The sequence below is a fragment of the Malaclemys terrapin genome, chromosome 12 (genome assembly GCF_027887155.1).
Source record: "Malaclemys terrapin pileata isolate rMalTer1 chromosome 12, rMalTer1.hap1, whole genome shotgun sequence".
Lineage (NCBI taxonomy): Eukaryota > Metazoa > Chordata > Testudines > Emydidae > Malaclemys > Malaclemys terrapin.
Window position 1 is genome coordinate 5,183,614 of NC_071516.1, and position 15,651 is coordinate 5,199,264.

At 49.6% G+C, this 15,651-nt stretch overlaps 1 protein-coding gene across 1 annotated transcript in view; it reads left to right on the forward strand.

Moving 5' to 3' along the window:
• Positions 1-15,333, forward strand: part of TCEA2 (transcription elongation factor A2) — a 29,734-nt gene extending 14,401 nt beyond the window's left edge. The window contains exons 5-10 of the mRNA XM_054046340.1: positions 7,588-7,721; positions 9,448-9,504; positions 10,755-10,909; positions 11,522-11,668; positions 13,993-14,064; positions 15,019-15,333. Coding sequence (XP_053902315.1) covers positions 7,588-7,721; positions 9,448-9,504; positions 10,755-10,909; positions 11,522-11,668; positions 13,993-14,064; positions 15,019-15,027 — 574 coding nt within the window. The 3' untranslated portion in view covers positions 15,028-15,333. The remainder of the gene's footprint in view (positions 1-7,587; positions 7,722-9,447; positions 9,505-10,754; positions 10,910-11,521; positions 11,669-13,992; positions 14,065-15,018) is intronic.
• The last annotated feature ends 318 nt before the right edge of the window (positions 15,334-15,651 follow it).

Sequence of the window (15,651 nt, forward strand, 5' to 3'; positions counted from 1 at the left end):
TTTTAAACGAGGGATTGGTACATCTAGAACTAGAGTCAAACCACTTCCTCCTCTCATGTAGCAATGGACAGCTTAAGATGTTTGGGCGCTGATATGCTGGGCCGGGTGGGAACTAGCCCTACTGAACTATTCCAGTATCAATGCCTTGAGTTGTCCAAGTCCCACTGTCGAACAGCAGTGGTAGCAGCTTCACGATTAGAGGATAAACACACAAGGTTTTAGGACAGCTTCATTGCCTTGCAAGTAAACCAGCAGACCTAGTAGAGTAGAGTGGGGTCTGTTTCGGTGGTTATAAATGTCAACTCTAAGGGAGTCATTCTCTCCCTCTTCCATCGAATGGGTCGGGTTCTCTGTGGCCCCCCACAGGTGGGGAGCTGGTTATAGATCCCTGATTCTGTGCCCCTGCCCCGAACAGGTTAAACAGCTGGATATGGTCCCTAGGGATCAGATATCAGCAAAGGCTAGTTGGAGTGCATGGGCTTTGGCCACTCCCCTTCTCTGCTGCTGCCATGCCCTCTGCCGTGGGGGCTGTGGAAAGGGAGGCATAAGAGCTGGGGGAAACCTCAGCAGCAGGCCTATGGTTTCTGCTCCCTTTGTGGTGCCTGAATGTGCAAGGAGAGCAGAAGAGGACAGAGAACCTGTCTGTATACGTGGGGGACCAAATATCCTGCGAGGCTGGGCATGCGATACAGAGGCTTTCATCTAGTTGAAGTTCAGCCTAGGTCAGGAGGAGCTGACCATATTACCCTCTTGTTAAGTGGCCTAGAGCAGTGCTTCTCAAAGCCAGCCCGCCGCTTATTCAGGGAAAGCCCCTGGTGGGCCGGGCCGGGCCGGTTTGTTTACCTGCCGCGTCCGCAGGTTCGGCTGATCGCGGCTCCCACTGGCCGCAGTTCACCGTCCCAAGCCAACGGGCGCTGTGGGAAGCGGCGTGGGCCGAGGGATGTGCTGGCCGCCCTTCCCGCAGCCCCCATTGGCCTGGAGCGGTGAACTGCGGCCCGGCCCGCCAGGGTCTTTCCCTGAACAAACAGCGGACTGGCTTTGAGAAGCACTGGCCTAGAGGGAGCGAGTAAGTGTTTTCAGGCTGTTTCCTAGTGGTGGTTTGTCCACATTACACTCGCTCTTGTTAGCAGCTCAGTTGGTCAGGGCTGATCCTGAGTGAACGGACCCTCACCTGCCCTTTCAGCCCGAGTAGTGGGCCTTCCCGCCGCAGGGTTAAGCTATGTGGCTAGAGAAGCTCTCACTGTTACTGTCTGGGCTGTGCCTGCTCTGTGAATACACAGAGGACTCCAGTCTCCAGGACTGTCAAACCAGCCATAAGTGCATCTGTAAATAAAAATTGTGAACACTAGGGGGCCGGACTTTAGAAACCCTGTGTGCAAATGACTGTGCCTGCACATGAAAATGACCGTGAGTCACCATTACAGGTGCAGTTAGTCAGTTAGCGTGTTAATTCACAGCTATTGTCCATGCTCCCAATGCCTCAAATGTGTGCTCTAAGGAAAGGTTCAGGGTAGGGGGTGCTCTGGTTGCATGACCCATTGTGATTTAAATTTTATTAGAGAATATTTAAAAAAATAAATGATACAGAAAATTTGAAGCATCAGTTATTGGTCATTGGGGGTAACATACAGAGTATAGGGGTATGTTGGTGTTTTGGGGTTGGGCAGCACACATAGTATATACAAGTTTCAGAGTAACAGCCGTGTTAGTCTGTATCCGCAAAAAGAAGAACAGGAGTACTTGTGGCACCTTAGAGACTAACAAATTTATTAGAGCATAAGCTTTCGTGGACTACAGCCCACTTCTTCGGATGCATATAGAATGGAACATATAATGAGGAGATATATATACACACATACAGAGAGCATAAACAGGTGGGAGTTGTCTTACTAACTCTGAGAGGCCAATTAATTAAGAGAAAAAAAAAAAAAAAAAACTTTTGAAGTGATAATCAAGCTAGCCGAGTACAGACAGTGTGATAAGAAGTGTGAGAGTACTTACAAGGGGAGATAGTCAACGTTTGTAATGGCTCAGCCATTCCCAGTCCTTATTCAAACCGGAGTTAATTGTGTCTAGCTATCTTCGAGACACCACTGACTTCCTGAGGAAACTACAATCCATCGGTGATCTTCCAGAAAACACCATCCTGGCCACTATGGACGTAGAAGCCCTCTACACCAATATTCCACACAAAGATGGACTACAAGCTATCAGGAACAGTATCCCTGATAATGTCACAGCTAACCTGGTGGCTGAACTTTGTGATTTTGTCCTCACCCACAACTATTTCACATTTGGGGACAATATATACCTTCAAGTCAGCGGCACTGCTATGGGTACCCGCATGGCCCCACAATATGCCAACATTTTTATGGCTGACTTAGAACAACGCTTCCTTAGCTCTCGTCCCCTAACGCCCCTACTCTACTTGCGCTACATTGATGACATCTTCATCATCTGGACCCATGGAAAAGAAGCCCTTGAGGAATTTCACCATGATTTCAATAATTTCCATCCCACCATCAACCTCAGCCTAGATCAATCCACACAAGCGGTCCATTTCCTGGACACTACTGTGCTAATAAGCGATGGTCACATCAATACCACCCTATACCGGAAACCTACTGACCGCTACACTTACCTACATGCCTCCAGCTTCCATCCAGGACACACCACACGATCCATTGTCTACAGCCAAGCTCTAAGATATAACCGCATTTGCTCCAATCCCTCGGATAGAGACAAGCACCTACAAGATCTCTATCAAGCATTCTTAAAACTACAATACCCACCTGCTGAAGTGAAAAAACAGATTGACAGAGCCAGACGAGTACCCAGAAGTCACCTCCTACAAGACAGGCCCAACAAAGAAAATAACAGAACACCACTAGCTGTCACCTTCAGCCCCCAACTAAAACCTCTCCAGCGCATCATCAGAGATCTACAACCTATCCTGAAAGATGATCCTTTACTCTCACAGATCTTGGGAGACAGACCTGTCCTCGCTTACAGACAACCCCCCAACCTAAAGCAAATACTCACCAGCAACCACACATCACTGAACAAAACCACTAACCCAGGAACCTATCCTTGTAACAAACCCCGATGCCAACTCTGTCCACATATCTATTCAAGTGACATCATCATAGGACCTAATCACATCAGCCATACCATCAGGGGCTCGTTCACCTGCACATCTACCAATGTGATCTATGCCATCATGTGCCAGCAATGCCCCTCTGCCATGTACATTGGCCAAACCGGACAGTCTCTACGCAAAAGAATTAATGGACACAAATCTGACATCAGGAATCAAAATACTCAAAAACCAGTGGGAGAACACTTTAACCTGTCTGGTCATTCAGTGACAGACCTGCGGGTGGCTATATTACAACAGAAAAACTTCAAAAACAGACTCCAAAGAGAGACTGCAGAGCTAGAATTGATATGCAAACTAGACACAATTAACTCCGGTTTGAATAAGGACTGGGAATGGCTGAGCCATTACAAACGTTGACTATCTCCCCTTGTAAGTACTCTCACACTTCTTATCACACTGTCTGTACTCGGCTAGCTTGATTATCACTTCAAAAGTTTTTTTTTTTTTTTTTTTTTTTTTTTTTTCTCTTAATTAATTGGCCTCTCAGAGTTAGTAAGACAACTCCCACCTGTTTATGCTCTCTGTATGTGTGTATATATATCTCCTCATTATATGTTCCATTCTATATGCATCCGAAGAAGTGGGCTGTAGTCCACGAAAGCTTATGCTCTAATAAATTTGTTAGTCTCTAAGGTGCCACAAGTACTCCTGTTCTTCTTTTTATAGTATATACAGACTGCAATGTCCCCAAAGAGGGGTGGGTAACCGGTGGGTGGGATCAGGAAACAGTCGATAAGCGGTGAGGGTCTATCACCCATACAGGAAGTAGAGACTACAGTACAGACAAAGCCCAGGTCTCTCACCAGCTACTTCTCATTAACCTTTTCTAGAGATATAGAAAATACCTGCTATACATACAGCTATATAGTTGAATACAGCTATATTTCAACTCAAATCCATAGGACTTGTTTGAACTGTTTTGATGGCAGGAGTTGCTGCATTGAAGAGATGAGGCTTTACATAGAAACCAAAGAGGTTAGAATTTGTGCTGAGAGAAACTGTCATGGGACAGAGAGGGGGTTCTCTTCCTTTATCCTACCTTTGGATAGTTCTCTCGGTCAGGGCCAGGCTTCCTGGGGTCAGAAACAGGGAACGTCTTCAGCTGGATTGTAGTCATCTTCATTGAAAACCCCCTCATCAGTAGGAAATTTGCTAAGCAGTGCGCCGTTACCAATGCTCAGAAATCAAATCACGCTAATTGTGGGTAGGAGGGAACTGAGTGGGGGGCTGGAGATGTAGAATTCAGACCCCTCTACCTCTAGGCAGGAAGTGAGACTGCAGCACGAAAGGACTGCTCCCCCGTATGGGGGTTTGTAGTCATGGATCCTGTTACTTCTTTCCTGGTCTACTTCCTAATAGTCCTTTGTGCTGGCCTCTCATTGCTGTATCCAGGGGGTGTAGAGGCCCTGCTGCATCCCTCAAGAGGCCCCATATACAGCCCTACCACAGTGCAGATATGGGGTGAAGGGCCTTTATCTGATCTTCCTCTCTGGCCTGCATTTCGCTCTAGAAGATTTAATTTCAGCCACTTGGCTCCGCCGAGAGCCTTGTTTTCCATACAGTGATTTTGGTCATGAGACCATAGCCCTGGTGAAAGGTGTGGGCCTGCCAGCCCTGGAGACTAAAGACTTCTATCTCTGGAGAATCTGCAGCACGGTCAGTAGCTGCGCAAGCTTCCCCTTGTTACCCTGGGAGCATGAATCTCCATGGCCCATTTGCTTCTGGGGCTCTCTGATAAACCTACCTCCCAGGGTGCTAGTTAGAGGAGCAGTTTCTGATGTGGTCACTTAGGAACTGGACTGCGATCACCCAACTCCTTCAGCAAATACCAGTTTCACGGGGGGAGCAGAAGGGGTGATGTTTACATTTATTGCATTTTGAAGGGGTGAATAAGGGCATAATTTAGGTTAAGTGATGCACAGAATGGTAAAGTACTGGGGTCTGATGGACCAGCTCACTAGAATGGCTAGACATTCCTGACCCTAGCATTTCACATATGGTGGGAGTTCATGGTGTGGAATGGACCATCCTTGATCTTGTTGCATTTTAAGAATGTGCAGAGGAGCACATGGTGTTTATTTGAACAAACTCCTTTATTTGACTGGATATTCTGATTGCTCGCTGAAGTGCTTCGCAATGCATTGTGTTGTGCGTAAAGTGCTTCAAATAAAAAAGTCTCTTTTTATCTTTTCTTTGTTACACTAAGGAAATGAAATACAAAAACACTCCAGGAATAAAAACATCGACCCTACTCCCACAGTCCTAGCTCAGGCACCTTCGCTCCACCCCAGTTCTAACAGAATTCACTCCCAAGAGCAAAATTAATTTTAAACTCCCCACAAAGGGGGCATCTGTGAAAAGAGTCGGGCAATCCTTGAGGATCCCATCATCACTAACTGGCATTAACATCACTGGGAGTTTTGCCTGAGTAAGGCTCTTCCTTGGGTCTCGGCATATCATTCCAGAAGGTTCCACATTCCAGGGAGCTCTTTCTTGGAGTTGTAAATTCCTGTATGGCTGTGTGCCAAAGTACCAGCGCCAAACACCTCAGGCCCCATGTTGGCAGGTAACAGAAAGTCAAAACCCAAGCATGGAGTATTGACAGTGTCCAATAGCTGTGTAATCTCCCTTCTCATTCACCTCCAAGGGTATGACCGTTTCCTTTTGGTTCAGTGGAGTAAATCAGTTTGCATAAACAATATCATAGAATCATAGGACTGGAAGGGACCTCGAGAAGTCATCTAGTCCAGTCCCCTGCACTCATGGCAGGACTAAGTATTATCTAGACCATTCCTGGCAGGTGTTTGTCTAACCTGCTCTTAAAAATCTCCAATGATGGAGATTCCACAACCTCCCCAGGCAATTTATTCCACTGCTTAACCACCCTGACAGTTAGGAAGTTTTTCCTAATGTCAACCTAACCCCCCCTTGCTGCAATTTAAGTCCATTACTTCTTGTCTTATCCTCAGAGCTTAAGAAAAACAATTTTTCTTCCTCCTCGTAACAACCTTTTACGTACTTGAAAACTGTTATCATGTCCCCTCTCAGACTTCTCTTTTCTAGACTAAACAAACCCAATTTTTTCAATCTTCCCTCATAGGTCATGTTTTCTAGACCTTTAATCATTTTTGTTGTTCTTCTCTGTACTCTCTCCAATTTGTCCACATCTTTCCTGAACTGTGGCACCCAGAACTGGACACAATACTCCAGCTGAAGACTAATCGGCACAGAGTAGAGCGGAATAATTACTTCTCATGTCTTGCTTACAACACTCCTGCGAATACATCCCAGAATGATGTTCACTTTTTTTGCAATAGCTTTACACTGTTGACTGTCATTTAGCTTGTGATCCACTATGACCCCCAGATCCCTTTCCACAGTACTCCTTCTAGGCAGTCATTGCACACGTTTGTATGTGTGCAACTGATTGTTCCTTCCTAACTGAAGTACTTTGCATTTGACCTTACTGAATTTCATCCTATTTGCATCAGACCATTTCTCCAGTTTGTCCAGATCATTTTGAATTTTAATCCTATCCTCCAAAGCACTAGCAATCCTTCCCACCTTGGTATCGTCCACATAGTTTATACGTGTACTCCCTATACCATTATCTAAATCATTGATGAAGATATTGAACAGAACTGGACTCAGAACTAATCCCTGCAGGACCCCACTCGTTATGTCCTTCCAGCATGACTGTGAACCACTGATAACTACTCTCTGGGAACGCTTTTCCAACCAGTTTTGCACCCACCTTATAGTAGCTCCATCTAGGTTGCATTTGCCTAGTTTGTTTATGAGAAGATCATGTGAGACAGTATCAAAAGCTTTACTAAAGTCAAGTTATACCACATCTACCACTTTCCCCCATCCACAAGGCTTGTTACCCTGTCAAAGAAAGCTATCAGGTTGGTTTGACACAATTTGTTCTTGACAAATCCATGCTGACGGTTTATCACCTTATTATTTTCTAGATGTTTGCAAATTGATTGCTTAATTATTTGCTCCCTTATCTTTCCAGGTACAGAAGTTAAGCTGACTGGTCTGTAATTCCCCGGGTTGTCCTTATTTCCCTTTTTATAGATGGGCACTAGATTTGCCCTTTTCCAGTCTTCTGGAATCTCTCCATCTGTAGTATGAGGTTTCATTGATAGGTTATAAGGACTTGTCAGCATCCACATGTGTGCAGAGCCACCCCAGCTCCTAGGAGCTCTGTGTTTGTATCCAGGGATAGCCCTATTGGTTGGCATATTGTCATCTTTGTGAATTTGGGGGGCGGCTATTGGCCCAGGTCTTTGCTCTGCTTTTTCCCGATTGGTTTTACATCGTCGTAATGAACAGGATACGTGACCACGTTGCCGCTGCGCCCCGCGCTGCTCTCAGAGACCTGAACCGAATCATTCTGAGAGGTGAAGTTTCTCTTTTAGCTCCAACAAAAGGCAGGACCCGCCGAAGACGCCAACCACGCCGAAAATCACCACCTTTCCGCCGGTGCCCGTCACCTGCGACGCTGTCCGCAACAAATGCAGAGAAATGCTGACTTCTGCTCTGCAGACCGACAGTAAGTAGGGCAACGGGCTCCACTGGGCTGGCTGCAAAGTCCCACAGAGGCCCCTTTGCCATGCGTTCCTCCTGAGCGTCAGAACCGTCTGGGCGTAGAGGCCAGTGCTGCGGTAGGGAGGAGTTCCAGGCACAAACAAGAGGACCGGAGCCCATAATCCCCTGGCCAAAGCTTATTTCACCCAGGGGATCTGGGGATCGACCTCTCTGTGCCGTAGAAGGGATGAGTGTAGGGGTGGCCAACTTCTCCCGGACACTTCTGCTGGGAGTATTCTGCTGGGTGTCTAGTTGGGGTGACCTCAAGCCAGGGGAGTCCCGTAGGCATTGGGTTCACTCCCCATCGCCCGGTCTTGTGTGATTGCTTTAAAACTCAGCTGACATCCCCATTTCCCCGCTGGGAGAAAGCAGAGCTGGAACGCAGTGGGCTGGATAGGTTCGTAACCACACTGCTGCCAGTAGTGTTCTGCGGCTAGGACTGGACTCTTAGGGAACGCAGCTATTAGAACGGATCCTCTTGAAGGTCGTACGTCTCTAACGGCTTGGGCTGAAGTTTGTCCATCAGTTACCCATGTGCTGCCCCGGTTGAAGTCAATGGGAGCTGTGGGTGCTCGGCACCTCAGAAAAGCAGTCCCCGAGTGTCCCACATTGGGCCCCTAATACTTGGGATGTCCAAAAGGAGAGGTCGCCTTTGAAAATGAGGGCCTGGCTGCATGTTGAGGCTCTGCATGAACTTGGAATGATGGAGCGTAAATGACAGATGGAGAAATGCACAAGTCACAAAGCTTTGCTCAAATCGCTCCTGTATGTCTCACAGGAGCTAGGGGGAGGGATAGCTCAGTGGTTTGAACATTGGCCTGTTAAACCCAGGGTTGTGAGTTCAATCCTTGAGGGGGGCAATTTGGGGCAAAATCAGTACTTGGTCCTGCTAGTGAAGGCAGGGGGCTGGACTCAATGGCCTTTCAAGGTCCCTTCCAGTTCTAGGAGATGGGATATCTCCACTAATTATTATTTATTATGTTAATTGCAAGAGTTTCATTGCATCATCCCCTCACCCCATCCCTTGTCTGCTTCAAGGAAGCCCAACCCATGGCTGTCCATCCCCTTCCTGCTCATCGGTCATTTGCCGTGTCCAGGCTCCAGCCACACAATCATTACATCACTCAGGCTGTTCCTTATACAGTAAAGGTTGTTTACTGGATTTCACCAGCTCTTTGCTCCAATTAGAGCAAGTAGGAAGCGGGGGGGAGATAAGGGTGTGGCTGGAGGGAGGTTGCAGGTCATTTGGCCAAGAATAAGTAAAGTGAAGGCCTGATTCTGATTATACTAGCTTTACTGCTGTGTAACTCCGTGGATCGGAGTGGAGTTATCGCCAGATTACAGCAATGTGAGATCCGAATCAGGCCCTGTGTATTCATGTTTAGGCTAAGTTATAAGTTCCTGGTATCGTGTGGGTTACTGGCAAACAATGCGTATTACGGCACCGGGGTGCCAAACATTGCTTTAGCTCTGGACACCCCATTGGAGTCAGTGGAGCACCAGAGGGCGAAAGTCAGCTGGGGTTGTCTGTTTTTGTCATTGTATTTTAAAATGTGTCCAGCGGTGCCAAGGCACTGCCTGCGATAGTGGGAATGTGAAAGTCGAGATAGGCAGAGAGCTCGGTATTGGTCCCCAGGGTCTCCCTCGGTGTTCGAAAGGGATCAGTAATTGTGCTCGTTGTTCTTTTACAGATGACTACGTTGCCATTGGTGCTGACTGTGAACACCTCTCTGCCCAGATTGAAGAATATATCCTTGTGCTATTGAGGGTTCCCTGAGCAGCACCCCCGGTGGGGGCGAGACATTAACAGGCCAGCAGGAAAATAGGGGCGAATGGCGTTGTTTGTGCAAAGGTCTCGCTCAGCCTGGGCTCTGGGATGATGGAGCGTAATGATGGGTCGCAGCGTTGTTCTGGAGTAGCAGAGCTGCAGGGTAAAGATGAAGCCCCTGGATGGATTTGTGGTCGACTCAGAACTGACCCCCTCGCTGGCGTGATTGTGCATGGCCGCCTGTTTGTACTGCCCTGATTGCCCCATCCTCCTGTGCAACAGACGTTCCCTGGCAACTTCCCCGCACTTACCTCCTTGATGGCTCTCATTGCCACCAGGCCATGGGGCAGGGGCCAGGCAAGATGTAGCAGTTGGTGTCAGGCAGCCTGCTAATTTCAGAGAAGATGGAGTGCCAGCAGTGTGTGTGGGTGGGTGGGTGGGTGTTAGTTACATGCTGTTAGTGTAGGGTTGCACAGCTTTCTAGCTGCTCTAATAGATAACAGCATGTGGAGGTACTTGAGGATAGTGGAAATTAGAGATTAAGTCCACCACGCTGCCATTCCAGCGCTGGGGGGAAGTCATTCGTTAGAAGGGAATTAGCTGCAGCACTGGGACCTCTCCCCTCCTCCCTGTCCTGAACTGGCTTTGGGGGAACCCCTTTGCAATTATTTCTGGGGAGGGTGGCAGCTCAGCACTGGTCCCAGCCCACATTTGACAGCTCCTGCTGGGCGAGCAGGGAAGGAGCTCCCATGTCTCCCAGTATTAATACCCGGCCTTTACAAGTGCTTGAGTTCAGTTAAATTAAACAAAACCTTGGCCTGGTGAGTATATGTGGCCTGCTGGTCAATGCGTGGGCCTGGGAGGCCTGATTCCAGCTTCTACTCACAGCTCTGCCACTGACTTGCTGTATGCCTCTGGGCCTGTCACTTCACCCCCTCAATGCCTGTGTCCCCATCTGTCCACTGGCTGCAGCGACACCCCTACCTCACAGGGGACTGAGGCGAAATTCCTTAATGCTTGGAAAGTGCTTTGAGATCCGTGGATCCGAGCAATGGGAGGTGTAGGCTGACCAGATAGCAAGTGTGAAAAATCGGGATGGGGGTAATAGGAGCCTATATAAGAAAAAGCCCCAAATATTGGGTCTGTCCCGATAAAATCGGGACATCTGGTCACCCTAGGTAGGTGGCAGGGCTAATTATTCCCCTGGTAGCTCCTTAACTGTCCTCGTACGTATATACCAAGACGTCAAGAACACCGACATGAAGTACAAAAACCGCGTGAGGAGCCGCATCTCCAACCTGAAGGACTCCAAAAACCCTGATCTGAGAAAGAACGTGTTGTGTGGAGCAATCACCCCGGAGCAGATCGCAGTGATGACCTCAGAGGTGAGGAGTGGGGGAGGCAGGGGAACCTTCATAGGCATTATTCGTAAGGGATCGTGTCCCGTTGATTAACTTCAAGGTAGCAGCCGGTCTGCTCTCAAGATGGCAGCTCTGTTAAGGTTCAGAGCAGCAGCAGCCACTGATGTGCATTTCAGGGCCAACCATCTGTGGGGGGGGGGGCTTTTTAGTTACTCAAAGGAGTTTGGAGCCAGAGATTAGTCCTGGACAGCTCTGGAAATTGAAGCCTTCTGTGTATCCACAGAGCATTATAGCACGCGCTTCCCTGCACTGGGTCTCAATGCTGGCTGGAGAAAGCACCGCTACAATTAAATGGGCAGCTCTGTACTTGGCCTCTCAGCTGAGAATCCCACTCAATGGGGCCAGGCAGTGGTGGGGACATTGTCTACTGGAAGCTAGACTGAACATCCCAGTCACTTCCCATTGGCGACACAGGCTGGATTTGAACTGGTAACCTATAGTTGAGAGGCTCTATAGCCCATTATCTGTCCCTTTAGCCATCCGGCCCTGCTGGCTGTGTTCTCCCTCTGCTTCAGTGGGACCGGCAGCAGTGTGGTGGGGAAGTTGAGCTGAGGTGCCTTTGTTTGTGTCCTAAAGGAAATGGCCAGTAACGAGCTGAAGGAAATCAGGAAAGCCATGACGAAGGAAGCGATCCGGGAGCACCAGATTGCTAGGACGGGAGGGACCCAGACCGACCTCTTCACCTGTGGGAAGTGCAAGAAGAAGAACTGCACTTACACTCAGGTTAGCCACCAGCTTTGCTTATAAAGGGCACCGTCCTGCAAGGTTCTGAGCAATCTCCACTCCGGTCAGACCAGTGGAAGTTGATGATGTTCAGCATCTCCCCAGCTGCCCTTGGCACATCATGGGATTGGGCACTGTCAGGTGGCACGGATCCTGCAGCTCACCAGGAGAACCAGATTTTTCAGGGTTGTTTAAGTCCACAATGTATTTGCAAAATGTGCTCCCTTCATGTGCGTGTGTAGTTACCATGACTGCCAGTTGGGTCACTACACAACAGAGCACCGTAATTATCCCGGAGCATGTACTGTGACCTGAGATTTGCAGGTAGTTGCGGTGATTTGACATGCAAGGAAGCACCTAGTTTCACCTGTATGCTTTGAAAATCTGGTTTCTAGAGTTTAGTAAAGTTCCTGTGTCTGACAAGCCTGTTCAGAGGCAGCGCTCATAGGGTTAAATACCAGGATTCCCTATAGGCTTAAATACAAACCAGATTGGTAGTTTGCAGGCAGCAGTGACAGAATATGGCCCTGGCAGACTGTAAAGCTGAAGTTAGGGCTAGCCTGTAAAAGAGAATGATTTGAGTGCTTTTTTATGTTTTCCTCTGAAACCTGTGGCTGGAGGGTTGGGAGATGCAGAGGCAATTTCCTTAGGCACTTGCCTGCACTGAAAGCATGAATGTCCTGGATTCTTTCCAGATTTTAGAATGGGAATGGATCAGCTGTGAGCTAGGGTGACCAGATGTCCCGATATTTGGGGTTTTGTCCCTATTACCCCCCACCTCGATTCTTCACACTTGCTGTCTGGTCACCCTCGCTAGAGCGCACCCAGCGCCACTGGCTTTGGGAACGGACTGCATCAGACTGGTGTTTTCACCACTAAAACGGAAGCCCTTGCTGCTTGGAGGCCCTGCTGCACTAACACTAATCAGTTTCAGCGGGTGTCATGCCAGATGGGGGCAGATTGATCAGTGTTTCTCAAACTGGGGCCGCCGCTTGTGTAGGGAAAGCCCCTGGCGGGCCGGGCCGGTTTGTTTACCTTCCCTGTCCACAGGTCCGGCCGATCGCGGCTCCCACTGGCTGCGATTCGCTACTCCAGGCCAATGGGAGCTGCAGGAAGTGGCGAGGGCCGAGGGACTTACTGGCCGCCGCTTCCCGCAGCCCCCATTGGCCTGCAGCGGGGAACCGCGGCCAGTGGGAGCTGCGATTGGCCAGACCTGCTGACGGGGCAGGTAAACAAACCCGCCCAGCCCGCCAGGGGCTTTCCCTACACAAGCAGCGACCCCAGTTTGAGAAACATTGAGATAGATGGACCATCCCTCATGGCAGTAGATATCAGCCACATAAAGACCATTGGGGACCCATCTGCAGAGTGCTGCCATGGTGATGACCAGAACGAAAATGCCCTCCTTGGACTAGCCCAGCCCCAAGTGTGCCCAAGCCATGCTAGTGCCAGTCTAGAGCAATGGTGGGCACACTACTGTAGTGTAAAATGGCGTTTTCACCACCATCCTGTCCAGCGCCTGCTGTTGGTAGTCATCCAACACAATGGTGACAATCCCAGTGCCCTGCCTCCATGACAGCTTCCACTGTCCCTGCTGTCAGCAGGGACTAGTGCGATGGGAGGACGTGGCTGAAAAGCATCTGGGGTGGACACACAGCCACAGTGTTCCTTGTACATGTCAGCAACGTAGTGTCTCTCCGGGGTCTGCATACTCTTGGAAGGCAGCTGGTGGGCTCCCTTCCCCTGTCGGCTGCAGCCTCACGCCGATTGAATGCCCTGCCCGCATTGCTGCCAAACTCAGCTGAGAAGCCATTTCTGTGCCTCCGGGAGGTATCAGGGCTTTGTTCAGGGTAGCCGTGGTAGCACCATTTCCATGCGCATTTGGGGAAGGCTCTCAGGCTCCTAGCACTGCGATTTCAGGGCTGTCAGGGTTGGGCTCTCCTGGTCTGTGCCCACAGTACGGGTGTGCTGTGTGAGGCCTGAGTATGGAAGCAGGTACTGAGGGGACGTAAGGCCACCCTGCTTCATCGCACTCACTGCTTAAAGAACGAAGCATTTTCAGTAGGCTCTGCAGCCCGGACTCAGCGGTGGTGATGGAATGGGAGCCCAGGGAGAGGAGGGCAGTGACTAATCAGACTTATAGGAGTGTGAGGCTCCTTTTCCCTGCTCAGACCGTGCATGCTGCCCTGGCTCACAGGCTGGGTTCTGACTGATGAACCCAGAGGCTATTTGAGGACTACCAGGGAAAGCCTGTCGTGAATCTCTTTGGAAGGGCCAAATGGGGGCTTTTCCTTCCCATTTCCCTTCTTGTCTCCTTCCCCCAGGTGCAGACCCGCAGCTCCGACGAGCCCATGACCACCTTCGTCGTGTGTAACGAGTGTGGGAACCGCTGGAAGGTAGGGCGTGAATGACACTTGTTTGAATGAGGGTGTGAAATTTATGAAGATAGGTGGTGTCGACAGCTGTAGTTTGTCATTTTAGGAATAAATCCTTAGCCCCCTTCCAAGCCCCAACTGACTTTAGCAAATGCTGTCACACCAGGCTAGAGGGAGAGACAGAATGTAACATGTCCAGCGAGTCGGTGGGGATGGGACCAGCACTCAGGACTTCTGCTCTGGTCACTGTTGGGTGGACTTGACTGCTGGCTGTATAGAGCACAGATCTCCTTCTGGGACACAGCGGGCTGATGTCTTTGCAGCCAGTCACTTTGCAGGCCTGGCCAGACGTACATGCTGGCACTGGTGGAAGGTCAGTGGTGCAGGCGTTCTTAGAACAAGGTCAGCCTCCATGGCCCCATTGTGCCGTTAGAGCCCCAGTGAACCAGCACTGCTTTCCATGCCGTCGCCGGACACGCAACACTTCTCTGGAGCTCCCCTCCCGCCACACAGCCAATAGAAAGGAGGCAACAGTGACAATTATTCAGGCTTTTAAAGCTCTCTCATTTTTGCCCCTTCGTGCTGTGCCCAGACTTGGATTGGAGCAGAAACCTTAGCTAGCGAGTGAATGGTGAACAGCAACAGCACTGGCGCCTGCCCCCTGATGAGAGTGGCACCTCCTAATGCCCAGCTCTCTACCCCTCCTTTATATTAGTCACCCTCTTTAACACAGGGTTGCTCCTGTAGCTTCCCCTGCCATGGGAGCTGAATGGCGACGCTGGAAGTTAGCGAGATCACCTGTCTTTAGACGAGAAGGTTCCCCCTACTCCAGGAGAAGCACATGCTGCTTGTGCAAGATTCCCCAGCCCCACGAGGAGGGAGACTATCAGCTAGATCCATGGCCCCGAGTGCTGCCCGTGGCCCTTGTTTGCAACGGGGTTTTCTAATCCGGGTCTAAACTTCAATCTCTTGCAGTTCTGTTGAGATGTCTGTGAGCCCGACGGCAGCAGCCGAACCTGGACAGACCACACCGTGTATTCTCTGACTTCTCCAGCCATTGTGTACTGTATCCCAAGTGAGTTTCCTTTGTGTCACACACTAAGTGCATCATCTTGGGGGGAGGCCTGGCTCTCAGGTTGTGCACCTGTGGAGAGGAGCCGCTGTGATTGGAATCCAGGGGGCAGACAGACTGGCAGGAGAGTTCACTCCATGCATTTTGGCTGTATTTTCTCATCCAGATAAGTATTGTCATTTTTTTCATAACAGTATTAAACTTTTTTTTTTTTTTTTTTTTTGCCAGTTTCTGACTTTTATTTGAACTTGCTGCTTGCAGCACTTCGCATTTCCTGCCCAAATGTCATGTGGACTCGGTGGACGGGCACTGCGTGAGATACCATCCGGCCAGAAGCTACACCGCTTACCATAGATCTAGTTAGATACCCTGAAATTTGGTCTTCCTTCTCTGTTGGGCAGTAGGGTTGTGTGTTAGCCCACTGTGCCATCAGGAAAGGGGTCGGCCTTCAAACCTCAGTTGGCCGAATCCTGGCTGTGAAAAATGCCCTGGCAGTTTTCCTGACACTGCAGTTTTCCTTGGGACGCTTCCTAGTC